Raw genomic sequence first — 27,460 nt, 5'->3', positions numbered from 1 at the left:
CAGCAGAGAGCCCGACGCAGGGCTCGAACCCATGAGCAATGAGACCATGACCTGAGCCAAAGTCTGACGCCTAGCTGACTGAGCCACCCAGGTGCCCCAGAAAGCATGCATTCTTGATTCACAGCCCCACTTGCTATGGCAAGACTCAAGGACTGGATCACCTGCTCAGGAACTACTGACCATGGGCCCAGTATACTGCCTAGAGGCTCTGACTGTCTCCTGTGTCCAGAACTGTCCCAAGTCCAGAGATACAGTGAGCACAGGACAGGCAGGACTTGCTCTGGACCAGCAGACCTCTGGTGGTGGCCCACATCTCTAGTGGTCGGGGCAGAGGGAGGGGATGGAGGCTGTCAGTCTACCTTTGCTGCATGTCTTCATGGGAGGAGATTGCCCTCTAAGCCTTAGTTAGTTGCCCAAGCCCCTGGGCTTACAAATCCTGACTTGGTGTGTGCCCTGCACAGTGATGCAGGTGACAGCAGGAAGGGGTGTGAGAGGCGGGTGATCACCTGAGGTTACATGAAGAGCCTAGCCCAAAGGATGAAACCCTGTTGGGGTGATACTTTTCCATGTTTCTAAACATGATTGGGTCTAAAGTGAAAACAAAGTCCCTGAGCAATGTTTTCAGTGATAACGCTACGCATAGGTTAGAAACGGTGACACGTTGTAAGTACCCAACGTTTAATTAAAGATTAAAATGGTAAGGCTCGGGATATCAGGCTGCCTTCCCTGGGGGAACACCTCGGCAAACCTAGCCTGAGTACCACCCCAAGTGGGAAGGACGCACCTCTGCCACGGGCCCGGTATCCCACAGAGGGGACTCAGGGGTGTCAGGAACTGGGGATCCCCGGTCGGGGCGGCCCCCGTTCAGGGCACCAGGCAGGAACCCCGGGTGGCATCCCCTCCCTCGTCCTCTAGGCGGCGGGAGCACCAGGAGCGGGGACATCCCCTTGGCCCCGCCGTGCCCTCGCGCGTTCCGGTGGCGCGCCGCCCCGGGAAAGTTCCTCCGGCCCCGCCGTCCCTCTGACCGCTGGAAAGTTTCCGTGGCTACGGGACCCCAGCCGCAAGGCACCCGGCGTCGCGCAGGGCAGTAAAGGCTGCGGGTTCCGGCCGAGTCTCCACGGGGACGCGCGGTGCGGGATGCCCTGGCCCAGTCGGCAGGGCCCCGAGACCGCGCACAAAGGGACCCGCCCCCGTAGTTCAGGGTCTCGCGCACCGCAGCGCCGGCAAGGTGCAGGTGGGGCGGGGCCCGGCTTCTACCCCGGCAGCTACACCCGGCCAGACGTCGATTCCCGGTTCAGGACCCCATCTCGACCCAGCCTCTGCTAGACCGCAGTTGCGAACCCGTCCCGGACCTCTGGCCTCGTCCCAATCCGGGCCCCGACCTCCGGACCCCGCCCCCCCGGCCCGAGCCTACCTGGAGCGCGGCGTGGGCGGCCCCGCAGCGTGGCCCCCGCCCCCAGACGGGCGTCCCCAGGTCTCTCGCCGCACGGGGCGCGGCGTCCCCAGGGCGAGGCGCGGTTAGCGGTCCGCGGGGGCTCAACTTGGACGGGTGCAGGGGCGGACCCCTCCTGGGCCCAGCGTGCAGCCCCAGGGCCAGCCCTTCCCACCCCTCGCGCGGCCCGTGCGCAAAGCGGGTCTGGCCAGCGACGCGACCCTCCGCCCCGCCCCCTCCGAACGCGAATTTTCCGATTGGTCGGGAGACCCAGCGCGGCCCGGCAACCGGCGTCAATTGGACGGGCGCTGGGAGACGCCGGCTTGCCATTGGGCTCCCGGGGTGTCCGTCCCGGCCACGACCGGCCCCTTCGTGGAGGGGCCGAGGCCCGGGCACCTGCCGGGACCGCTGCGGCGGCCGCCGGATCCTCGGGGCCGCCCACTCTCGGCCGCCTTCCAGGATGTCCCCGTGCCGTCCGCCCCGAGCGGGGATTGGCAGACCCTGTGCTCCTTTCTCGGTTTCCAGTCTCGCCGGAACCGTCCCTAGTTCGCTAGGGTCCTTTCTCCGGCCCCTGCTGTTCGCCGGGAGCAGCGCGCCGCGCCCTCCTCTCAATATCTGATGGTATTCTTTACGCAAGCCGCGCGCGAGAGAGTTCCACTGACTTCCCATTTTACAGATGGGAAATTGAAGCTCAGAAAGGTTCTCACTTGCTTTAGGTCACCTGGCTCAAATCTAGTCCGTCACACTCTAGGGCCTATGGGTTCTCAGAGCAGAGATACGGGTCTGAACTTGGCTCAGCGAGGCAGGATGGAAGCCGTGTTTCTGAGGCAGAAAGGGCCTTTCGGTGAACCAGAGGTTTTTCTCCACCAGGTCTGAATCTACGGACACTTTGACTCAGCCCACCCTGCAGGACTGCCACAGGAGTGCCCTCCCTAACCTCCTCCATCAATCACAGCTCAGGCCCTGGGGGTGGGGAGGAGTTATACCCCCCCCCCCAAACACTTCCTGGTGTCCCATTTTCTCCACCCTACTTGGGGTCTTGGAGGAACACTGTGGGGTACAGCCACCTGAGTAGAGTTTAGCACAAGGTGCATTTTTTTCTGCCAGATAGAGAGCAGCCACCTGTTCCCTGCAGTGACACGAGGCACACATATAACAACAAATGGGACCATCATCCTTGGCCAGCTCCTCTTAACTTTATGGTGTGAGGAGGAACCAATGGGGTTGCTGCCCATTGGGATTATTTCAGGGAGTTCATGATATGGCCCCTTGGCCAGTGACTCTGGTGCATGCTTAGTTCTAAGCCTTTCCAGCCCTGGTCACACCTGGAAATCACCAGATTTTCAGCCCACCATATTCCCCACGTCCACCCAGGGAAGTGGACACCCAGGGAGTCACAGGCCCATGACAGTGCTAATGGGGAGACCAGACATGTATGTCTTATCCACCCACATCAGGAAGCCAGAGTGTTCACCCAATAGTTGCTTGATCAGAAGAAAGAAAGTGAAGTGATGTAGGGCCAGAACTCACCACTGGTACCAACATTGGGTCCCTCCTGTGGTACCTGGCACACACAGTAAATCCACCCTAACAGCCTTTTAGAGCCCAGCAGCCACAACCAATCAATTAAAGTTGACGCTTGAGGTGAGAGACATTTGACACTCTAGCATACTGATGTTACTTGTGGCTCTGAGCAGGTAGAATGAAGTGTCCTTCTCTGGAACACAGGGGGCCCTAAGAGCAAGGTAGCTCTTATCTTATGGAGCTGCACCACTGATGACATTCTGACCCAGCTGCTTTGTGGGCTTGGGGGTTCTCTTCCTTCCATTAGGAGTGGATTTCATTAGTCCAGCTGTCCTACAAATCTCCCCAGGGGCATTGGACCCTGGTCCTCCTGGAGCTCTATTCTCATAGTGAGCTTGTAGTCCAGCACCATCCCTTTCCCACACACTTGCTGATGGTGGCAGGAGGGGCTGGACAGGCCTTTGAGAGAGCAAAGGGGAGAATTCTGCTCCAAAACTGGCCTAAGTGAGGACTGCCTCCCTGCCTCCCACTCCAGGCAGGATTCTGTACCCCAAGCTGGATTACCAGCCATATACAGGGGAGCAGAGTAGACAGTGTCAGTGCCAAGAGGACTCAAGGCTACTCTCTGGCAGTGGGCCCACCATGACCCAGGCTGGAAGTAGGGGTCAGTAACAGTCCAAAAGCAGGATAGATAGCCCCAAGTGCTTGACCACTGCCACAGGGACCAGTAACCCAGTCTCCTCCCTCTCTCCCAACCCTTCCACCCAGCTGGTGGGCATCTGCTTAGGGACATCCCTGGGACATGTGAGGAAAGCTATAGAAGGAAAAAGGTTTCAGCTGGAGGTCAGGAAGAACTTCTCAACAGTGACAAATGTTCAGAGACTGAAAGGGTGATCAAACAAGGTAGTGAGCTCCCCATCTAAGGATGTGTGTCACCTGAGGTGGGGTGGCAGTGAACTCTTTCCAGTCCTGAGACCCCAGGGTTCAGCTTCCAACCCCAACCCATCTTATCTGGTCTTATCTGCTCCCTGGCACCAAATGTTGTCCAGACTGGAGTCAGTGGTGACAAAGAATATCACAGTGCCTGCCATAGCTCCATCTAGATGGGGAGAGTGTAGCTGGAGGTGGGGCTGGCCCAGAGCCATATGCTTCCGTGGCAGACCAGGATTTGAACCTCTGTACAACCCATGCATGACCACATCCCCTTTTTCTGGCAATGGGAAGGGACCATTCTGTGTCCCACTCCTCTGAGGTATGTGGTCCAGTGTTTAGGAAAGACCGGTCTGCAGCTGCTGCCCTGTCTCCCCGGGCATGGTCACACGTGCCTAAGCCCCAAGTCTTGCTTGTCTAACACTACCATCTCTTGGGTGGGCTGCGAGGTCTGGCTGCCTTGAGGGAAATCACTGGCACCAGCCAGAAGGATTCTCCTGCTGGATGGTGGGAAGGAGGACCATGCATCACGCTGGGTTTGCTGCCTGCTGGCCATGAGTCTTTGGACGTCTGGAGTCCTCAGTAAAGGGCTGTAAAGGGCTTCTGTTGGGTTCCAGGAGGAACACAGAAAAGATGGCCAGAGAGTTGGGCTGGAATGGGCCTTTCGGTGTGTCAGACAGGTTTGGGTTCAATTCTTGCTTTTGCTGATCACCAGCCAGGCCCTTTCCTTCTCTAAACCCCAGTTTTCCACAGGGCATCAGTGCTCTGAGTCAAGATCAGTACAGTAGGTCTTCACACAGGACTGGGAAGCTAATCCAGCCAATGACACTTGCCATCTTTTTTTTTTTTTTTTTTTTTTTTACCTTAAGTGAGGTAACTGCACCGATCTTCAGTGTTTACATCTGTAAAAAAGGGGGAATGACAGCTGTGGATTGAGACCCTGGTGTAGCACATTGTTATTATCCTTTTTTTAAAAAAAGATTTTACTTTATTTTTTTAAAGTTTGCTTATTTTGAGAGAAACAGAGACAGCATGAGTGGGGCAGGGGCAGAGAGAGAGTGAGAATCCCAAGCAGGCTCGGCTCTGTCAGTGCAGAGCCCTAGGCTGAGCTCGAACTCATGAAACTGTGAGGTCATGACCTGAGCCAAAATCAAGAGTCTGACGCTCAACTGACTGAGCCACCCAGGTGCCCGAAAGATTTTATTTAGTAATCTTTACACCCATCATGGGGCTCAAAGGTACAATCCCGAGGTCAAGTGTTGCATGCTCCACTGACTGAGCCAGCCAGGTGTCCATTATTATCCTTAATGTAACTGTCATCCTTGTCATAGTTTGCTGAGCGCCCACTTTGGAGTAGGCCCTGGTCCCTGGGCCTCTCACTCTCCACTCCCCCCGCCCCGCACTCAGGCTCCAGACACAGCCCAGAGGTCAAAGAAGGCAGAGAGTCCAGTGAATGCCTCTGTCCTGTTGGGAGGGCCCCCAGTCAGTGCCCCTTCCCACCTCTTGCTCACTTGCTCACCCATTACAGCTCAGGGTGGGCCAACTCTTCATCCTGGGGCCTGGACCTGTAGATCGGCCTCCGGGTGGGCTCAGATACCACAGTGGCTGGGTGGGTCTGGAGAGCCTGGTCCAGGGTTTGTCCTGAGTGTGGAAGGGATTGCAGTAGGGAGGGAGGCCAAAGGCCAGAGTGGCAGAGGCTGGACAAAACTGAGGGCCATAAAGAAAAGGGAGGGGTGGCCAGGTCCAGAGCCACGAACCCGCCTGAGGGGTGGATCCGGAAGTGGGCATCCTCCTATAGCTTCCAGCGAAGGCCGCCAGGTAGGTAGGTGACCTACAGCCCCTGGAGCTCAGGCCGCGTCCCTAATGGGCCCTCGAAGGCATGCTCTCGGGCCGCTGCAAGTGGCGCGACCTCCTGAGGGCGTCCTCCAAGCTGGGGCGCCCGGAAGGCTGGGAAAGCCGCGGAGGCCCGGAGGCCACCACACGCCCACTCAGCCCGGAGGCTTGGCGCAGACCTGGGGGCGGGGCGCCGGGAGGGCTGCAGACCCCGAACGACAGCGCGCGCAGCCAACGGTGGTCCGGCTCGCGGTATGTCGCCCCGCCCCTAACGGCGCAGCCCAATGGCGGGCGCTCAGAGGGCGGGGGGGCGGGGCCTGGGCAGCGGCGGCGGCGGCGCGCGGGCGCGGCACCCGGAAGTCTGTGGCGGCGGAGGCGGTGAGTGCGTGGCTGGCGGCCCGGGCCTGCGGACTCCGCTCCCTTGCAGGGCCGGCCCGGGATCGGGGGCGCGGGGCTCCGGGGGCGCCGGTAGGGAGGAGAGGGGCGGGGCCTCACCTCCCCGCCCTGCCTGTTTCCCCTTCCCGAGGCGTGGAATGGAAATCCAACGCCGGGTCCTGAGAGACTAAACCGAGCCGGAGGAAGCGCCCCATGCGTTACTGGAAGGCGTTTCTAGTGATCCCCGCCAGAACGGGAAGCCGGGTCCACTGGCAAGGCAGGGCTGGTCTCGCCGCAGGGAAGCAGAGACTGGCTGGGCTGGGAGCTGCGTGGTCGCTGCAGGGTGGGTGGGCTACGCCCTCAGACAGCTCTGAAGCCCTGAGTCACGGTGCCACCTCCATGTGGCCTGCTGCGGGGCAGCCAGGTGACAGCTGATGTATGTCTGAGTAGGCAGCAAGTGCTGGGTCATCCCTGCGCTTGGACACGCCTTTTCTGGGGTGGAGGAGTTGGTCAGACCATCTCCCAGGGCTTCGGGGGTGGGGCTGGGCAGGGCTGCACCCAGGGCAGGGGCTAGCCCTGGTGCTGGGCTTTCAGACCCCCTTCCCTGACTGCAGCGTGTCAGGTGCTTCATGGCCTACCCCTGGGCCACAGCTTTAGACAGAGTCTTCTGCCCTTGGACCAATCCCTGAGCCTCAGCCCTTTTCCTCCAGCAGGGATATCACATGCTGGGCTCAGGCCTGGCCTGGCGTCCTGCTCCTGACCTGCTGACTGCTGTTTTGCTGCTGCTGTTTAGGCTCAGAGCTTTCTTCCGTGAGGCAGATGTGATGTCATGACACAGGCAGATGTGATGTCATGACAGCTATAAGGGGTGCCTACAGCTGGTAGCACTTTGGAATGCTTTCTCAAACTTGCTTGTTAATCCTCTGGGCAACTTTTTTGGGCAAATCTTCATTGATTGGATGCTGTCCACAGCGAAGAAAACTCAGGCTGAGGGGCAGATGGTGTTTCCAAGGTCATGCAGAGCCAGGGCCAGGTTCCAGTGCCTCTGTTCCACCTGGGCCACTGTCTCAGGATCCTACCTGCTTTGGGTGACCTGTCTGGTGGCCTGGAGGCAGGAGGACACAGTAGAGCCTCTGTCCCCTCCTCTCCAGGATCATAGTGCTCCCTTGTGGTGGGTGGGCTACCCTGGTGCCCCCCCCCCCTTATCTGGCCTTTGATCATTAGCCCCATTCCTGTGGCTTCGTGATACTGGTGTGTCCACAGACTGCAGGCCACTCTGACTGGGTTGCTGCCACTGCCTGCTTGGATATGTGGTGACAACAGCCTTCCCTGAATGAAGGAAACTGGCCATCAGCTCTGCCCTGGCTGCCCAGTCCCTGAGCTGTGTTACTGCTCTATGCTTCTTTTGTGACCTCATTTTGTGGGCTTTTAGTTATGTTTCACTGTGGATGTAATTGTGCAGTGTCTTGGGGTCTCGTTCTTGTGTCTGGTTTCTGCACCAGAGGGCGAGCTCTCTGAAGGCATCCTTGGTGCCTGCCCATGGAGGCTATTTCTCAGCCTGCTAATTCTGAGGATTTCTGTGGAGAAGTGAGGGGCCTCCAGAGTATGTCTGGAGTTAAATGGCCTATGGCAGAGAGGCTGGAAGGGCTTTTAGAAGTGGTGCCACACTTGTCGTTGACACACCAGATGTGTGAGAACTGAGTCCATCCTTTGGTGACATGTCTGTTCGTGAGGGCAGCACCATGGAATCTGTTGGTCCAGACCATGGGGGTTGGGTGATGGGTTCCATGAAAACAAGGTTGCCTCAGGACACTGAGTTGCCTTTCCAGGTTATCAGTGCAGCCTTTTTTTTTTTTTTTTTTTAATCTCTCTCAACTTTTCTTTTTTAGATTTGCAAAAATGATATATATACACTTAAAAGTAAAAAGAGCCGTCCACCATCTCTTGATGGCTACTGACACTCAGGGTACATGTGTGAAAGATTTCAGGACCACACTAATTTTAAGTGCTTGCTTTCACCCTCTTTTGATCTTTTGAGGGGTTAGTGGGAATACTCCTTTGTCCTTTATTAAGCATGGGGGCAGTGGGGCCACTGTGAGGCTGGGCTGGCCCCTGGCTTGTGGGGAAGCCAGGAAGGGTTAAGGTACAGGGGCTGTCCTGTGTCCAGGGCTTTCTGTAATATTCATTGTTCCCCTCATGTGTGTCACTCCTTTGAAATGCAGGGACAGTGACACTTGGTATGGGGTTGAATTAGTGCTCCCTAAGCATTGTGGAGATCTTAGGAGAGAGTATCCTTGTGGAAAATTTGTCACGGTGAAATGTCACTCAACCAGAACGACAAAGCATAAATTGTAGAGTCTCAGTTGCTGAGCTGAGCTGGGCTGGCGTGCTGGTGGCGGGGAGGGGGGGGAGGGGGGGCATGTTGCAGTGGGCCGCTGCTCAGAATATTTACAGACGTCAGGGCTTTCTCAGCCAAGGCCCCCAGAACAGCAACACTGTGTTCCCATGTGTGTTTACCTCCTCTGCTGGCAGCTGCTGGGAAGACATTACGCATCATGCGAAAAGAGCAGTGGATGCTTTCCAGCTCTGGCCCTGGGGGCTGCCACAGTGATAGCCTGGGCCGCATGGGGCGAGGATGAGGTGTCTGGCTCCTCAGCCCTGCCGTGTGAAGCCGGAGGGCCCCTGTCCTCTGCATGCTCTAAAGAAAAACAGTCAGGCTGTCTAGCCTTAAAAATTATCCCAAAACGTGTAAAGTGCTTGGCAGAGTGAAATGGGGCTGCAGATTCTTGGGTCCAGGTAACCTCTGTGCAAAGCCTTAACGTGTGCAGCCAGCCTGGTAGGAGACTGATGTGATGTGAATCGGAAGCCTCAGTTTTCCGAGTGTCTAGGCCCCCTCGGCTCTGTTGAGGCCAGAATACCTTCCCATTCATTCATGTGCATTCCTGTCATCCTTTGCTGCATTCTGGCCTAGCATGTCGTCCAGAGGCCTGTTGGCCTTTTTTTTTTTTTTTAATTTTTTTTTTAACGTTTATTTATTTTTGAGACAGAGAGAGACAGAGCATGAACGGGGGTGGGTCAGAGAGAGAGGGAGACACAGAATCCGAAACAGGCTCCAGGCTCCGAGCTATCAGCACAGAGCCCGACGCGGAGCTCGAACTCACGGACTGTGAGATCATGACCTGAGCCGAAGTCGGCCGCCCAACCGACTGAGCCACCCAGGCGCCCCCCTGTTGGCCTTTTTAATTGACAAAGGAAAGTGATCCCACGGAGGGCTTAGGCTCCCCTCCTCTGGCACCCCGGTTGTCAGGTGTGGCTTTGCTCTCTGCTCAGGTGGGTTGTGTGTCATGCGGAACTCACAGCAGCTCAGCTGCAATGGGTCCTGCTTTGAAGGGTTTGAGCCAGGGCCGGGTCCACTCTTGCCCAGTCTCTCATAAACAAACAGCCTGTTCTTCAGCCTTTCCGGAATTCCTCCCCACGCCAGCCTGCCTGTAAGAGTGCATATGCTTTAAATGAGCACTTTCATGGGTTGTACAGTGGGCCCAGCCATACCATTAGCATCCATGTCAAGAAGCTATGCCAGTACCCCAATGTCCCCTGTGTCCCCTCTTGTCCCCCAGACCAGGTGGCCCTGCCCTGACTTCTGTCCTAATGGATGAGTCTTGCTTATTTCTGGTTTCTGTACAAGTGCTGAGCAGTGTGCTGTCTGCCATGGGGCTCGCTTGTGTCACTTCCTGGACACTGGCACACGCACAGTGCCAGGTGTGGTAAGCAGGGGTGGGGCATGGCCCAGCACAATTTGTTAGAGTTTTAGAAAATTCAGTGACTAGCCAAGAGGGAGACTTGTCCTCCAGACAGATACCAGAGCATGTGCCAAAGCTGAGAGGCCTCATGAATGACAGGGCCCTGCAGAGACCTGGGACTGGGTGTCTGGATATGGCTGAGGTAGGAAGCCCAGCATGGACCGGATGGACGCCCAGTAGCTGGGAGGCAAGGGGGTCCGTACCGCACAGCACCCACCAGAGCAGACCACAGGCTGACCTGAGAACTAAGCCAAAATACAACCATACAAGGAAGCCCAGGGAAACGGGCTCTAACTTGGGGACAGGGAGGGTTGCTGCTCTGTAGTAGGAGTGGGAAAACTTGTGGTAAAGTAACACACTGTTTCCGATAGGCAGTGCCACAGGCAAGGCTATGAGGCAGGGCAGTACAGGGAGAAAATATTTGCAGCTCCTGGAGCAGACAGGTTGTGAGCCTGCCCACACCACGTGTACCTCACTACAGATTGTGCAATAAAAGCCCAGGATCCTGTACCCAAATTGGTGATTTGTGGACAAAGGCGTGCAGGTGGCTGTAAGATGCACAACCCCTGGGATTTGCCAGTGAAACCATGGTGAGGGTGTTTCCTGCCACCCTGAGGAGGGCTGCCATGGCAGGTTGTGGTGCTGGTCAGGACACTCCCCTTGCACAGCAGATGGTACCTGTGCCGGATATTTGGAGGGAGTTGGGCTCACCTAAGAGCATCATCCTCTCACTGGCCATTCTGCCTCCTGGGTCTCTGTACCCTCTTCAACCCATTTGCAGAGCATGTGCACACGGCTCCCCTGTGGCGTTCTGCAGGGGGTAGAAACTTGATGGGACCGAAACACCGGGCAGAGCCAAGAGGTAGAGTGAAGGCACATGTCCCCTGGGAAAGCTGTGCAGCAGCTAGCAGGCTGGGGGTTATTGCCCCTCGGTGAGGACAGGTCTGCACGGCCAGTCAGCAGGAAGACAGGACGTCAGGGTAACCCCACAATGCACACCCATACTTTGCTGAGAAAGATCTGGAAGCATATAGCTGACCAGATATGGGGCTCTTGTAGAATGTGTATGCTTGGAAACTTTCCAGATGAGAGTGTGCTCCTGGGTAACCTGGCTGTGGGGACCACAATCATAGACTCCGCTGGTCCATGGGAGCTGCTGGTTGTGGCTGCAGGGGGCATGGAGCCTTGGGCTGGGGATGGATGAGAGGGCAGCAGATGTAGGAGGACAGGTGGGACAGGAGGAAGGGAAGGGAGCAAGCCTTGGTGCAAACGCTGGAGGAGAGGATGCTGGTCGGTGTGGGGTGAGTGGCTGGCACAGTCAGTGTGTGATGCCCATTAGCCCCCAGGCAGTGTGGGGCTGGCGGCTGTGTGGCATCAGGAATACATAAGAGGGAGATGGGCGACCCAGCAGTACTGAGGTCTGTCCCATCCCCGTGCCAGGTCCTTCCCCGTCTGGGCTGGCAGTGACAGTGAGGTCCTATCAATGTGGCCCTAGGCCCCTCTTGCCTACTCTCCCAGTGAGCCTCCATGAGGTTGCTGACCTGCCCTCCCTGGCCAGGGAAATAGATCTTCACCATTGGTCAGTCCAGGTGCCAGACCTTGTCCCCACATAGCCCTCACCTGAGCCATTGCAGCCGTCACTACATCTCTTGGCATGTGGCCCTGGCCCATCTTTGGCCAGGCTATCTGCCTGCCTGCTTGAGTTGTTTTGTCATGCTCTTGTTAGATGCCACGTGGAGTGAGGTTTGGGGCTTGACTCAACTGAGGAGCCTGGTTCTTCTGAAAGAGGGAGTTTACCTGGCTGAACTTGGCCATTAGGATAGTGCTGTTGGTTTTCCTGGGAGGCAGGGGAGGAAGAAGGAGGCCTCAGCTGGAGAAGGCAGGTTTCAGAGGCAGCAGGTGAGCAGGCAGAATGGAGCATGCAGAGAACTCTCGAAAGCCTTATCAGCAGATGGGCTGGGAGTGCCTGGAAAGCTTCCGTGCTTTGCAGCCAGCACCGTGTGCTAAGAATAACTGGTGCCGAACTCATGACCCATTCTTCCGGTTTTGCAGAATTCTCAAGTGGTTAGGGCAGAGGAAAGCAGGAGTTATGACCTGGGAAGACTTCCTGTAGGTTTTTCAGAGAGAAAGGGGAAGCCCTTGGCTTTGGTTTGAAGTAAACTTCTTGCTTTTGCCTCACACCTCGTAGGTCCTTCAGGCTGGGGCTCAGGTGTGCGGAGGGGCTCCAGGGGTGTGCAGAGAGCGCAGGCCTGTGCTGCACAGGTGCTTACCTTGGATCCGCCCAGGCTCCCAGTGGAAGACGGGGCAGAGGTGCACCCTCAGGCTGTCACCCCAGGGGACATGGTGCTTCCTTCCACAGGGCTGTTTCTAGGCAGGCCAAAGACACAGCAGGAGGCCGAGGCTGAATGGGTAGGAGTGAGGCGGGAGGTGGGTGTGCTGCTCTCAGTACAGCCTCATGCGCCTGCTTGGCCTGAGTCACAGTCCCTGGGCTGGGGGCCTTTGTCGGATGGCATTAGAGAACGTACTTCTAGAGCTGCAGCCTTTCTGTTTGCTGCAGGACTTTATGCTGAGCCCTTTAATGCCCGAAAAGTCCTGGGTAGTTTTGTACAACAGAGTTGTCTTGGCCATGCTCACAGATTTTTATGTGAAATCTTGGTTATGACAAAGATTGCCTGGTTGCTGTGTGCAGTGAGGAGAGTCTGTGTGAGCTGTGGAATGTGGCGTCGCTAGGAACCCGTGGTGAGGATGCTCCAGAGGCATGGAGTTTGAGCAACTGACTGCTGATGCCACCTCCTCGCCAGTGGGGCCCAGCCCCGTGGTTTTCTTTACAGAACAGTCCAGGCCATAGTAAGTGTCTCTTCCAGTGCACACAATTAGCATGAAATGATTTGTTCCCACCCCCGCCAGCCACTGTGCCATGCAGGTATCTTGGACACTTGTCAGGACAGTTGGCCACCTGACAAGCTTCACTCTCTAGCCCCATTGCTCATGTGGCTTCCCCTGCACGGCCTGGGCCACTGTCTGGGATCTTCCATCCCTGTGGGCAGCTCTGAGGCCCGGCTGTACCCTTGAGTGAGACAGCAGCCCCAGTGGGACCGTGTGTGGACATGGTGACTTTTTTTGTCACCGATCACTAGCTTTCCCAGGGGCTTCTCAGGCCCTGGGGTGGGTCGACCACTGGGAGAATGGTGAGGCCACCAGGGCCACTGCAGTGGGCATGCCGGTTTCTGAGCATTTCTGTGATGTGGCTGGGTGGAGGGGGTTGTGGATGTGCCAGGGCAGTGGGGATGTGCAATGCTGGGGGTGTCTGGCCTTCTGGGGGCCTTCCTGGGAACATGTGCAGGGTCAGGAGGCCCACTTGATTCCAGCACCCCACATGTGCCTGCTCCTTCCCTCTGAGTACAGCATCAGATGGCTACCCCAAGGTTGCCAAGGCACGTGGGCAAGGCTCCTAATCGGACCCCCCCCCCCCCCAGCACCCTCCTGCCTGTCTCTTCCTCCAGCTGTGGGCTGGCCCTGGCTCTCTGGGGTGAGCCTTGGCTTATGGGCTTCCATGGGCATCCAGATACTCCATGAAGTCTTGGGCTTGCATGCCTCATAGAGGTGGGGACCAGTGGGGTGAGGATGTCATTGAGCCCAGGCATGCTTCTGCCTAGGACACCACCCTCCCTTACACATTTTATCAGCTCTGGTGTCCTTTGAGGGTAAGCTCCCCAAAACAAGCAGAGAAACCACCTAGCATGGATGAGCCCCAGCCCCACCTGGCATGGTGGGGTCTTTTGAAGCCCTTCCCCCTCCCTTTCCCACGATGCCAGCCTCAGAACTGTGGAAAGTGGAGAGCAGTGTTTTCTTAGTGTCCCAAGCTGCCAGGCAGGCAGGCATACAGCAACGGGGGCAGGATACTGTTTGCCACTGTTGGCGGTTCCAGCCTCCCGCCTATCCTGTGTTCAGCCCGTGGTGGCTGTCTCCAGAGCTTGCTCTGGGAGCCCGGAAAGTCAGCCCTGAAGGTCGCCCAACAAACAGAGTGTCAGGTAGCATTTCATCAGGGCCTGGGTGGGGGCGTGCTGGGAAAAGGGCCTTGCACCCATGGGACCTGCCCAGGTGAAGGAGGGTGCTGGCATGGTGGGGAGTGAAGCCGCGAAGGGGTGGGGCCGGTGGGCAGCGGGCCTGGCTTGAGTGGGGGGTGAGGGATTGGAGAGAAAGGCAGTTCCTGATGGTCCCCTCCCCAGGGGCTGGCTTTCCTCTGGTCCTTCCCTCCCAATGACCACGTCTTCATCGAGGCCGCAGCCCTGGGCTTTGTGCCCACAACTCTGGCGCCAGGCTGCCTGGAGACTCATCAGTGGCCTTTCCTCCAACCGCAGAGCCCTCCCCACTACCACTGTCTGGAGGGCTGGTCTGCCACCCACACAGGCTGGCTAGGATGGTGAGGTCCTACAGCCAAGTTGGAGGGCTCTGCTTCTGGCTTGTGAGCTTCAGTAGCCAGAGCTGTTCCCGGCCAATGGCCTTGCTCAGTAACTGGGCACACAGCCCAGAGAGGTGCACAGCAGGCCAAGGCCAACATGATGACCTCTTCTGACAACCCAGAGCTGCATGTCCCTGGTGGGGCAGCATGTCCCTGGGGGAGCAGCCCTCAGAACAGCCCTCTGTCTCGGGGCTTCGGGTAGGTGGGATTTCAGAAGTGATGGGCTGGCAGGGTTTCCCCCACTGACCATGGTTGGTCTGGTTGCCATAGACAGTGCCAGTTGGCCTCCTTACCTGGAGAATTCTCGTTTGTGGGAGAGACCAGCTCCCTGGGGGTGAGAAGGCCTACGTCTTCGGTGCTGGGCTATAGCCATGTGGCAGGTGGGACACTTAGGGCCCCAGGAGGTGCCACATGCTTCCTACCTCCCTGTACTGCATTCTGGACAAGTTGGTCTGTCTCATTAGCTGTGTCTAATCTGCTAATTTAGAACCCACCGCTGAGGTGGGGTGTTTTTTTTTTTTTTTTTTAAGTTTATTTATTTTGAGAGAGAGAGAGACAGAGACAGAGACAGAGAGACAGAGAGCGCACAGGGGAGGGACAGAAAGAGGGAGAGAATCCCAAGCAGGCTCTGCACTGTCAGCACAGAGCCCGATGAGGGGCTTAAACTCACAAATGGTGAGATCATGCCCTGAGCCAAAGTCAAGAGTTAGGCACTTAACCGACTGAGCCACCCGGGTGCCCCCATTGCTGAGTTTTAATTCATGGTTACTATAGCTTCTGATTCTCAAAGTCCTCTCCAGTGCTTTGTGAACCTCCTGATTTACTCTGTCTCATGTACTTTTGCTGCAAATATTCTCAAGCTTTTTCTGCAGTCAGAGCATGGTTGGTTTACTAGACATGTGGGGATCACTTTCTGCTGGCTCTTCCTTATGGTGCTTTGTTTCATTATGTGGTTCTTTCTGACTGTCCTTCTCTTTGTCCTTGAAATGATTTGTGAGCCTTCTGGGAGGTCTAGCATGAAGATGAGAACTTTGGCTTGCCAGGTGCCTGAGGGCACTTACCCGTGCAGGAGCCACTCAAACCAAGTCTTGGCATGAGGATCCCTGGACCCCCAGTGCGGACTAGCTGTGCTCATGTGGCTTCTCAGGGATTCTCTCCACTTCTGTGTGCTGTCCCTGTGGCCCCTTGGGGTGGCGGTGGATATAGTCCATCCTTACCCTAGGAGCATTGCCTTTCAGGGGCCCAGCTTCACCCTGATGGGGTGGAGGGAGGGGGTGGGTTTCCTACTTCATTCCCATCTTGGGGCAGCCCTGGGCCTTGTCTTTGGTCTCACTTAGCTCCCGTGGTCACCAGAGTCTGGTTTGCCCAGATGGACCAGTGCCTCAGGACAGGAATCATAGCCAGGGTACTCTGCTTTCTTTCCTCTCTGGGTCTTCATGTTCTCTGAGATATTGCCTAAATCCTGCATGACTTTGTTAGTTCTTGGCTGCTTTTAAGATTTTTGCATATTGTTTTAAGCATTTTGAGTTGTTTTTGCTACAAGGGTCAGTCCCAACAGCCTGCCCACCAGTATTGATATCAGGTGACCCTAGGATGATGGCCCTAATGGGCACTACCAGGGCACCCAGGGGTGGGAACCCAGCCCGCTCCTGTCAACTCAGGGTCCTCTTCCACATCAGGCACTGCCTTTGGCTCTGTCCTGTGGGGGCCAGTGGCCAGCAGCCCATCTCACATAGCTGTTCATCTCCCAGCATCCTGCACTTCTGCAGTGGCACCGGTCACCATGGTGACGTCTCACCTGCACAGCCAAGGGCTTTGCTGAAGATAGGGATTGTTCCCCTGAGGCATCACCAATGTCCGTACCTTTGGGGACAGGGAGGAACTTGGGGCTGAGTTGTGGGGGTTTCTCGAGGGCCTGTGGGAGCCAGTGGTGGCTAGCAGAGTGGATCCTTTCTCCCTGACTCCCTCCCCTCACTTCCTATCTCTGCCAGACCAGTAAGCAGAAATGAATGGAGAGGTAGGGACATGGTGTCATCCACACGAAGACCTACAGGTGGCTCTGAGCTGTGGTTGTGTCCACAGTGCCAGCCTCAGGCTTTGGCCCCTCCTTGGCTGTTCTGTGTTCTGTCACCAGCTCCCTTGCCACCTGTCCACCCACCCTCCCACTCTTGGGTGCTGCCACAGCTTCGATGGCAGGATTGGTGTGGTGGGAACTTCCTTCTGTGAGTCCTGAAACAGAAAATGTTTTACTTCACAGACCCAAGAACTGGGAGCAATTGCATGGGCATCAGAGAGGGGCTCTAAGCTCTCTTCAGTTCCTACCCACCCGCACGGCTGGGGTAGGCTTCTCTTGGAACTGTTGTGTATGGATGGAAGGGACCCTAGCTTGGGGCAGTGAGCTGGAGCCATCCTTGGACTACTCCTGCTGCTCCCATGCCTGGGGGGCGGACTGTGCCTGTGTCCCTCACAGCAGGCTGGTCCCCTCCCCTGTGTGGCTGCTCCAAGGCTTGGGGGCAGAGGGGCAGGAGAGGCAGAGTGTTCATGGTTTGTGTTGAAACCTGGAGCGAGGATGGGCAGTGTCTGGGCATCTCATTCCACCTTCTCTATGAGCTGGGGACCAACTCATAGACCTTCTTTACAGATGTGATCCCTCTCCCACCCAGGGCAGAGCCCAGACCTTGCTCTAGTAGGCACTGTGTGCTTAATACTCTTGGGGGACAGGCTACTGCACAGACCCTCCCCAATCCTAGGGCACCCCAGGCTAACGTGCTTGGAGCTCAGTTGCCTCCTCTAGACACACACATGCACACAGTCACACACACACATGCAGACGTGCAGAAGCACACGTGCACACATACACAGACACGTCCTTATACTTACACATGTGCACAGACCTTCAGGCCTCACATACATGCACACTTGCCCGTGAGGTTCTTTTGGGGGCATCTTTTTGGTCAGGGCATCTATGCAGCCTCTTTGCTATCCATTTCATGGCTGTAGGAGCTGGCTCTGCCCTGGAGTGGTGCCCTGGCTCATGCACACATACAGGACTAGAGACCCTCAAAGTCACCTCATCCCAGGTCAGTGGCCTCAGGATCTCATCTCTGTTCTCAACTTCGTTTGGGAAAAGACCTGCTGGTGCTAGAGGTCCCCAGGCACAGGGCCTGTGTGTGCAAAGGTATGCACTGAGTCCCCACTCCCCAGCACCTGGATGCATGTCCATATCACCAGCACATGTGCTTTGCCTCTTGTCTGCACCTGCTTACATGGGGTGTGCAGGGTCCTTTGGGTCCTCTGGGGCCCCTGGCTCTGTATGTGCTGTCATGAGGGCATGTGCTGAGGGCCTGCTGTGGTCACTGCTGCAGAGCATCCCCAGGCCAGTTAGATATGATACAGCCCTGCCTTGAGGGGCTGGGGGGCTGGAATTGGTGCCATTTCCAGGGGCTAGGATGGATCAATCTGGGTGGTGGGCATGGAGCAAACCACAAAGCCACTCAGGTGTGGTGTGGGAGGGTAGCCACCTGCTGCCCCCGCCTCCCCCCCCCCCCCCCATGGTTCTTGTTCTTGCTGCCATGGCCACTCTCCTGTGGTGTGTCAAGGGCCAGTGAGCATTGTAGGCATCAGGGGACAGTCTGGCCTGTGCTGATATGTGTGAACATTTAAGGAGATGGTTATGTAGTGCTGGTGAGTGTCACAGTGTCTAGCACGTGGTTCTGCCATGTCGGTGAGGGTCAGGGATATCACAGAGGTGGTTCTGTTCTGGGCCAGGGAGCATTGCAGATTCGGGAGGGGGCAGTGTTCTGTTGTCTCCATTTACTCAATGCATTTTTTTTCCTTTTTTCGCAGACTGTGTGGCCCCGTGTGAACAAAGCTGCTCTCAGGGACCCATGTGCATCATCTTCTTTAAGTTTGATCCTCGCCCTGTTTCTAAAAATGCTTACAGGTAACCCCCTTGCTCTGTGTCTGCTGTCCTCTGTTTGGCATAGTGCCTGGGTAGGGACTGGCTCTACAGCCTGGGCCTGTCCTGTCTAACAGTGGTCACTCAGTGTGGGGCACAGCAGAGAATACCCCTTGCTGGTAGGAGCTCTGAACTGACGTGCAGAGGTGCTGAGACTTTGCTAACAGTCACTGTGCAGGTAGGACAGAGGAGCAATGGGGGCCAGGTGGGAGTGCAGTTCTGTGGTCTCTGTAGGGGCACCAGGGGCAACAGAGCTGGCATGATGACGACTAAGAGCCCAGTTTGGACTGGCTGGTCTGTGTTGCCAGTGGGAAGTGTGGGTGCTGGTGCTAACACGTAGGGTCTGTCAGTCCTGAGCTGGGGAATGAGGATGGGGGGCGGGTTTGGGGAAGCTGGGGGACCAGCAGAGGAGGTGGGGAACTGAGGCCAGAGAGGGGCGAGACGTGATCCAGTTCTCCCTGCTCCTCCCCATGACCCTGGGCTCTGGATGGTGCCTCTCCATCTCCCAGGTCACCCCAATGGGAATCCATCCAAGTTTATCCAGGCTGAGGCTGAGAGGTAGCCTACAGCCAAAAGTGACATTCAAAACTGATCACTAGTACAATTGCCTGGGAAGTGTTCATTGTTTTAAAATCTGTACCAGGAATTATTTGAACGATTTTGACTAACTTCTCAGATTTGAGTCACCATGCAGAATTACACAGACACCATGCTACCTAACTGTGCTGAATGAAACTCATTCCAGGCCAGGGGCTGGGGAATGAAGAGTGTCCAGTGTTTCCTTCATGCAGAGGAGTGGACAGAGGGGCCAGGCCAGAGTCCTGGAGCTGACCCTGATTAGCCCCCAGCAGCATGAGCTGTATGAGTCAGGATGCAGTGGGTGGGATCCAGGTGCAGTGATTTAAGCAGGGAAGTGTAACAGACAGAATTATTAACTGTAACAGGATTGGAATACCCTGGGCAGAGCCCTGTCCTCGCCCCCAGGCTGAGATTCAGACCTTGCTGGGGGCACAGCCATGGCACACTAGATAACAAAGAAATCTCTGGGGTGCCACGGGCAGCAGAACTTGCTAGGAGTCTGCCCTCTAGGGTGCTGGCAACTGTTGCAAGAGGATGCTGGGGGAAGGCGCTGGCCACTGGGTGCATGCGGGAAGCCACAAGTGTATCCGGACGGATCTTAGGGAAGCCACACATGTTGAGGGAATGTCCCGAGGAAGCACATTGCATCCAGGAAAAGAAACCTCTCCACCTGCGGTGTCTCTCCAGTGCCCTCTACTGATAAAACCTAATATGATACTAGCCACAAAGTTCAGCTCCTTTATCATGAGGAGAAAATGAAGGGCAAATTTGGGGCTGAGACATAATAAATGGATAACTGACACAATCTACCCCCTTGCTACTGAGGTTTCATGTGTGCCCTTCTATGCTCACATGAACTCTTACACACTGATAAAATGACTCTCCTTCCACCTGACAAATGCAGAATTTCTCACACATTTTGATAGCAGTCTGACAGTTACTGAGTCTGTTGCTGGCTATATCATTACTTCTAGATTTAGGGGCAGCCTCACTAGATATGCTGTTTCCGAAGGTTACCTCCAATCTCCTGCAAGTGTGGGAGGAGGAAGGAGGTCTCTTGCTTTTGCTCAGGACCTGTGCATCACTGCTAAGACCTCTCCTCATAGTGATTCATGGGTTGTGATTCAAGATGGCCTCAGTGTTTCTCTCCAGTGTATTTCAAAGCTCTAAGCCAAAAACTATATATGCCACCTCTGGTGACTGACCAAATACACTTGGTGTTTTCCCTGTTGCGGGAGGGCAATAGGGGCTTCTGGTGGCTGGTCCTGTTCTTGCTGTGGGGCTGTCTGGCCCATGAGAATGGGTGGGCTGCAGGCCCTTGGTATCTGCGCTTCTGTATGTTTGTGATGTGAGAAAAGGATGGGAGGAGCAAGGAGGAGGCTGCCTCGGAAGGTACACTGCAGCAGGGCCAGTGAAGAGACACCTGGTGAGCCGAGCCTAGGCTCATCAGAGATTACAGAGGGGCTCCCGGTGCCTGCAGTGAAATGGGGAGCAGGCCAGGCTCTGGGGCCATCAGCGTGGTGGGGAGATCCTGGCTATGCAGTGCTGCCAGGAGCCATCTGGGCCAGCAGGGCCTGCCCCATTGCCCCTTACTTGGGCTCCCTCCTGCTTTAGCCATCCCTGTCCTGGCCTGGGATGCACCAGCCTCTGCCTGCCGCCTTAACATCCGCTGCTGTGTCTTCATCTTACACCCATCTACTAACTGGCAGGAATGGGAGTGTGTGCTGTTCTAACCATTTACAAGTGTCCAGCACAGTGGCATTAAGCACATTCACATTATTGTGCAAGCATCCCCACCGTCCATCTCCAGAACTCTTCATTGTCCCCAAATGAAACTCTGTCTCCACTGAACACTAACTTTCCATTGTTCCCACCAGCTCCTAACAACCACAGTTCTAATTTCTGTCTCTATGACCTGGACTATTCTGGGGACCTCGTTAGTGGAATCATAATATTTTTTTGTGACTGGCTTGTTTGATGTGGCATAGTGTCCTCAAGGTCCATCCCTGGTGTAGTATTGTCAGAATCTCCTTCCTTCTTACGGGTGAGTAACAGCCCATTGTATGCATGGACTATATTTTTATCCATTCATCCGTTGATGGACACTTGGACTATTTTCACTTCTTGGCTGTAATGCTGCCGTGAAGATTAGCATTCAAGTGTCTGTTCGAGTCCTGCTTTCCATTTTTTTTGTGTATGTACCCAGAAGCAGAATTGCTGGATCATATGGCAAGTCTGTATTTGACTTTCTGAAGAACTGCCAAATTGATTACCTCAAGTATCTTTGATGGCCATGCAATAGGCTTCCCAAGCCATGTCAGCCCGTGTCCTGTTTGGTGGCAGAGTTATGTCTTCACAGTGTGTCATCATTGAGTGCTGTCCAGACCAAGTCCTTTTGCGCCAAGCCAGACAAGCCAGGTGCTAGTGCCACCATCCGCTTGGACTCTACTGCCCATAAAGCTGGTACACAGGGCTGGGACCCATTGAAGACCCTGTGCTCCATGTGCTCTCTTGGGCGCCCTCAATGTCAACACGTGTTCAGTAGCCTCTTGACCCTCAGTGTAATGGGAAGTACCTGTTTTTATTTGTGGGTTAAGCTCATCCCTGAAGTCAGTGTTGCTCCAAGGTCAGATGATTGTAGAGGGGACTGTTTTTTTTTAAATATTTATTTATTTATTTATTTTGAGAGAAAGTGTGCATGAGCGGGGGAGGGGCAGAGAGTGGGGAGAGAGAAGCAGGATCCATGCTGTCAGTGCAGAGCCCAGCATGGGGCTCGATCTTATGAACTGGGAGATCATGACCTGAGCTGAAATCAGATGTTCAACTGACTGAGCCACTCAGGTGCCCCAAAGGGGACTTTCATAGCTGGAATGGTGGCCATCATTGCCATATAAAGTTGACCTTTAAACAACATGGATTTGAACTGTGTAGGTCTACTTACATGCAGATTTTTTAAAGTACAATACTGTAAATGTATTTTCTGTTCCTTATAATTATTTTTAAGATTCTTAATTGAAAAAAATTTTTTTAATGTTTATTTATTTTTGAGAGAGACAGAGCATGAGTGGGGGAGGGGCAGAGAGAGAGAGGGAGACACAGAATCCGAAACAGGCTCCAGGCTCTGAGCTGTCAGCACAGAGCCTGACGCGGAGCTTGAACTCACAAACTGTGAGATCATGACCTGAGCCAAAGTCGGATACTTAACCTACTGAGCCACCCAGGTGCCCTTAAGATTTTAATTTTTTTTTTTTTAAGTAATCTCTACACCCAATGTGGGACTCGAACTTATTACCCCTAGATCAAGAGTCGTGTGCTCCTTTATTTTAGGTAGCTTACTTTATACTAAGAATATGGTATGTAATACACATAGCATATAAAATATGTGTGAATCAACTGTTTACGTAATTGGTGAGGTTTGTGGTGAACAGTAGGCCAGTAGTAGTCAAGTTTTGGTGGAGTCGAAAGTTATATGTGGATTTTTGACTGTGCAGGGAGGGAAGTTGATGCCTCTAACCCCTGTGTTCAGCAGTCAACTGCATATATTAATATTAACTTAAACGTTTCCTCTCTGCCCTACAGAAAAGACTGAAACATCCTCACTTTTGATGCTGTGGGCAGTGTCATCCATGGCTCTGCCATTGCCAGATGCTGATCTCATGGGAATGTGTTTTCTGGCTTCCCAGAAGTCAGTCTCTGGAAGACGAGCCTGTCCCTGTCATGCCCTCCTAGGACTGACCCAGTGATGTTGCCACTTTGCTGGCCTGTTGTGAAAGATGTGGCTCCTGAAGCATCTCTTCTTCTCTTGGGCCTCATTCAAGCACCATATCCTGTTTTCCCACAAGAGAAAGTGTGGCCCATTGCACAGCATGTATCTTGCGATCTGTCTGCCCAGATGTAGCAGTTATAGTCTGTTGCTGAGTGGCACTCAGGGGGCCCGGGAAGGGAGGGGGGAGCCAGCGCAGCACGTGCTCAGAGAGTGAATGTGAGCATGGCACCTTCTGCAGAACATCTCCAGGCCTGATACTGGGCTGGGCCCTGGTGTCATGGATCCCATGGTCTACACCTCCCATCCGCCATGTCCTGCATCTCGCTGTTGGGGATGCCCATCCCTCCAGAGGTGGCAGCCGTCCCCATGTCAATTTCCACTGGTCCCTCCCCTCCAGGCACTTCCCTGGCATGACCCTCCAATAGCCCTTGGGCCTTCCTGTCTGTCTTCTTGGTGCTGAGCTGGCCCTGGAAAGGTGGGCTCCTTGAGTGTCACTCTCTCCTGGGGTCGCCCCTGGCATGGTGCATCATGACCCCTGCCCAGGGGTGTGATTCCCCTGGGTGGTCCCAGCCTCTGCCTTCCATGCCTGTTGTTACCTGCCACTTAGAACCTCCATTTTTTGGTGACAGTTACCCAGTGTGAGGACTGTCTGAGTGCCTGTTGGTTCTGCTTGTTTTTAATTTTAGTACCAATATCTGCAGCACTCCAGCAGGGAGCATAACAGGTAAGAAATTATGTTAGCAGCCTATAAGATGCTGACTTAGAAGTTTTGTGTGGGCTGCAGCCTTGCCCCAGGGTCCCAAGTGACCTTACTCCATAGAGGCAGCTGTATTCCCATGGGATTCCAGTTATTTCCCTGATTGTAAAGGGGTATGTCCTCTTTCAAAAAAAAGTCATACCCTACAAGCTATACAAAGTAAAATGGGAGCTCCCATAACCCTTGTGGCAGGCTGATGGCCACCAAGATTTCTGCCCCTGCATACATACCTGTGTCATCTGTTCCTGTAGTCGTGTGTGGGACCATGGGGCTAAATGTGAAGGGATTTTGCCAATGTAATACAAGTCCCTAATCAGTTGACTTGGAGTTCATCAAATGAGAGCGATCCTGGATGGGCCTGACCCAGTCAGGAGAGCCCCCAAGTGGGACCAGGCCCCTCCTGAAGAGGTTAGCTGCCATGCTAGGTGGGGCCCATGGCTGGGAACCGGGGGTGGCCTCCAGGAGTTGAGTGTGACCCCAGCCAAGGATGGGAATTCTCCAGTAACCTCAGGAACGTAAGGAGGATGCCAAGCCTCAGTGAGACCCTGCCAGTTGGCACCTCGAGTGCCACTTCAGGGGGCCCTGAGCAGAGTACCCAGCACAGCCTGGCCTGCACTCCTGACTGCAGACTAAGATAAGAAGTAGGTGTTGCTCTAAGCCGAAATGTTTGGCAATTTGTTAGGCCACATAGAAAACCAGTACACTCCTGATCAGGTAACACCGTCCTGGCTATCACCTAACCACCATCTTTATCAAAATGTTTGTTTAGACTCCAGAGCTAATTCCCTTTAGTGGCTCCAGACTGTAGGGGCTGCTGGGTGAGCTGTCACATCCTTCTGGGGGCTTCCATGTCACTGCTGGTGACATCACTAGGCCATGGGCCCATGCAACTGCTACCTGACACTAAACTGTCCCCAAATGGTGCACAGACTCACCCCCCGCCACCAGATGGTGCATAGGCCCACCCCAGATGGTATACTGACTCAGCTTCTAGAGGTGCACAACTCACCCCCCAGATGGTACACATCCCTCCCCCAGATGGTGCACTGACTCACCCCCCAGATGGTGTGTAGACTCTACCATCCCAGATGGTGCACAGACACCCCCCCTTCAAGATGGTGAGCCGACTCCATCATCCCAGATGGTGCACACTAACCCCAGATGATACACAGACTCATCCCCCCAGATGGTGTGTAGACTCACTCCCCCAGATAGTGCGCAGACTTACCCCCTCAGGTGGGACACAGACCCACCTCTCAGATGGGGCACAGACCCACACCCAGGTGATGCACAGACACCCTCAGTAGCAGGGTGAGGAGTGCCCATTGGTGATGAATAATTAGCAGTTTCAGTTATTAGAACAAAACAAAGCCATGGGTGACTTGCTGTCCTCAGAGCCCCTGACTGTGGTTGGCCTGTGCCCTGCCCCTGGGTGCTATGGCACAGATAGACTTTTATTGGTATTGAAGTACCCAGAAGTGGTGAGTGAGGGAATACTTTCTCTTACTTGGAGCCTTGATGTGGGTACTCATCACACCCACATGTTTCCGAATTAGGTATTTAATGAAATCCCCAGCAAACCACTAGAAATTCAGCTAAATAGCGACTCTTGCGACAAAAATAACCCAGCAGTTAATATTTCTAGTTAATAACAAATGCATGTCACTGCTCCATGTTTAAAAATAGGAATTGAGAATCATAGGACAGAAGGTTCTGCTCAGTCAGCTTTTTTTTTTTTTTTCCCTCAATTTTTCCTTTTCTGGAGACTTACGTAAGAATCAGAACCAGAAGCCAACATCACCAGTCTTAATTCAGGTGCTGCCTTCCTGGCCTCCCAGCCTCCTGGCCTCTGCAGCCCCCTCTCCCCACAGGTATCGGGATGAGTGAGCAGAGGAGGGGTGCTGGGTGTCTGAAGGAGAACACTGTTTCCTGACCACATGAAACAACCTCCACCCACAGGGGTTGGTGGGATGCCCGGCCCACAGAAGCAACCTGTGGGAGCAGTGCCAGCCAGGTCGGATCTGAAATTCAGTCCCAGAAGAAAGGGACAGAGTAGATGTGGCAGGAGGCAGGGGTCTGGGCCCAGCTGGCTCCTCCCTAAGGCTGACTGCCTCAGCCGGGGGCTGGGGTCTGGCATGTGGAGCTACAGAAGATTGTTCTATGGGTGGCTGGGGTTCGTATCAGGGACAGTGACCTCCCCCCCGCAGGGGCCTATCCCTGAGACCTGGACCACTGTGTCGGGATAGAGAGCTATCGCAGGCCAGACAGGTGTCTTTAAGGTGGTGAGACTCCCAGGGCAGACCCAGAGGGTTTGATGGCCATCCATAGTCCTTGGCCATGTTGGTGCTTGTGGAGGTGCAGAGTTGGGTGCTCACCCTCTGTGCACAGGATGAAGGCACATCTGTGGTCCTGGGCTGTGGTGCCAGTGCCAGTTTCACTTTCAGTTTTATGAACTTCTTTGTTAACTCACATTTCACCACAAGCAAATGTTCATAAAAATCTAAGATTAAAATCAAAAATTATTTTTGGAAACTTTTTAGGATCTGACCACATATTAACCCCAGCATGGCCACAGGCTGCCAAGCCATAGCTCCTGGCTCCACGTCCTCTGTGCACCTGCCCATGGTGTTCAGGACCCTTTGGCAGTCACTTCCTAGACCCAGAGGTCTCATGGATGTAGCAGGGGTGGACCCCTTCCATTCAGTCACGGTCTATGGCCTTATTATATTTAAAATGGCAAAGCCAATTAGAAACTTTGTTTTCTCACCTTGAAACTAGAACTCTTTTGAAAACACGGACATCTTGTTTGATTCATAATGCAAAAATCTAGAGAAACGCAGAAATCCTTACGTTATGCGCTTCCTTTCCCCAAACACCCCAGAACACAGGACAGCAGCTTCCAGAGTTCCTGCACTTGGCTGCCGGCTACACGCTTCCCCAGGGCCCTTCTGAGAGGCATGCTTACACTTCAGGAAGTTCACGGGCTCACTGGGGGTGGCCTCAGGGGAAGGAACACATGGACAGAGGGGGAGTACCTCTGCCACCTGAGCACCTGGGACATGCTTGGTGCCAGCTGCTCAGAGCCCTCCCTCACGCAGGCCCTGATCTTGTGGCCCTTTTTGGGTGGGTAGGAATATGCAGGGTGGGATGGGATATGTACCTTCACCCAGCATCTGCTTGTTTCTTTGGCAGGGCCGTGGGGCAGTCTTGGCCAGAGGCTCCCTAGGAAACAGCCCTGTCTGGTGCCGTCACTGACCTCTGTCTCCTGAGGGTTCCTGTCCTCGCTAGGACTTGCCTATGTTGCTACTGAGGCGAATTCTTTGTTAACAGGAAAAATAAAACATGGCTTTTCTGTTTTCCCCTGAGACCCTTAGTCATCCTTTCTCTTTCAGGCTCATCCTGGCGGCCAACAGGGATGAATTTTACCACAGACCATCCAAGTTAGCAGACTTCTGGGGGAACAACAATGAGGTCCTCAGTGGTGAGTTTTTCCTCTCAGGGGGGTGGCCACAACATGGCAGAAAGTAGGCGCCCCCAAGTGGTTTTATCTGTTCCTGGTGCTGCTTCTGAGTATAAATGTGGAATGAGTAAGTGGACACTCATGGGGCAAGCTCCCAGTTTGGGGTCTGAGGCCAGCATTGGGGCAAGCAGCCCCAGAACTGTTTACCCAGCACTGTCCACATGGTTTCATGTGTTGTGGATTCCCACAAAAGTAGCTGGAAGGATCAGTTGGTTTTATTTGGATTCATCTTTTCACTGTGGGCATATGGTTGGGTTTGTATGAAATGCAGGTTCACGATCACTCTATGAAGCATCATAGTTGTGTGTGTGTGCTTGTATGACTGCGCTTATGCCTGCATGTTTTTGTTTTTTAAATTTTTTAATGTTTTTTCATTTTTGAGAGAGAAAGAGTGTGTGTGTGCAAGCGGGATAGGGGCAGAGATTGAGGGAGACACAGAATTTGAAGCAGGCTCCAGGCTCCGAGCTGTCAGCACAGAGCCTGATATGAGGCTCAAACTCACGAACCACGAGATCATGACCTGA

At 54.6% G+C, this 27,460-nt stretch overlaps 2 protein-coding genes across 19 annotated transcripts in view; one reads left to right on the top strand and one right to left on the bottom strand.

Annotated features, from left to right (window-relative positions):
* The window catches only part of ARVCF (ARVCF delta catenin family member), a 60,538-nt gene extending 54,622 nt beyond the window's left edge, over positions 1-5,916 (bottom strand). For 5 of the 11 annotated variants that reach the window (XM_045042138.1, XM_045042135.1, XM_011287896.3 and 2 more), the window contains exon 1: positions 1,415-1,670. The gene's annotated coding sequence lies outside the window, so the exon portion shown is untranslated. Of the gene's footprint in view, positions 1-1,414; positions 1,672-4,749; positions 4,789-5,405 lie in introns of those variants that run through there. The other 6 variants (XM_045042137.1, XM_045042140.1, XR_006588305.1 and 3 more) reach the window with 3 other exon arrangements.
* A 128-nt stretch (positions 5,917-6,044) lies between these two features.
* The window catches only part of TANGO2 (transport and golgi organization 2 homolog), a 36,386-nt gene continuing 14,970 nt past the window's right edge, over positions 6,045-27,460 (top strand). For 2 of the 8 annotated variants that reach the window (XM_045041331.1, XM_045041330.1), the window contains exons 1-3: positions 6,495-6,518; positions 18,203-18,299; positions 26,809-26,897. In XM_045041331.1, the coding sequence (XP_044897266.1) occupies positions 18,244-18,299; positions 26,809-26,897 (145 nt within the window). In that variant the 5' untranslated portion in view covers positions 6,495-6,518; positions 18,203-18,243. Of the gene's footprint in view, positions 6,098-6,131; positions 6,438-6,493; positions 6,531-18,202; positions 18,300-26,808; positions 26,898-27,460 lie in introns of those variants that run through there. The other 6 variants (XM_045041335.1, XM_045041332.1, XM_045041333.1 and 3 more) reach the window with 6 other exon arrangements.

The sequence above is a fragment of the Felis catus genome, chromosome D3 (assembly GCF_018350175.1).
Source record: "Felis catus isolate Fca126 chromosome D3, F.catus_Fca126_mat1.0, whole genome shotgun sequence".
In the NCBI taxonomy this organism is placed as follows: Eukaryota; Metazoa; Chordata; class Mammalia; order Carnivora; family Felidae; genus Felis; species Felis catus.
This window is presented reverse-complemented; position numbering and strand designations above follow the sequence as displayed.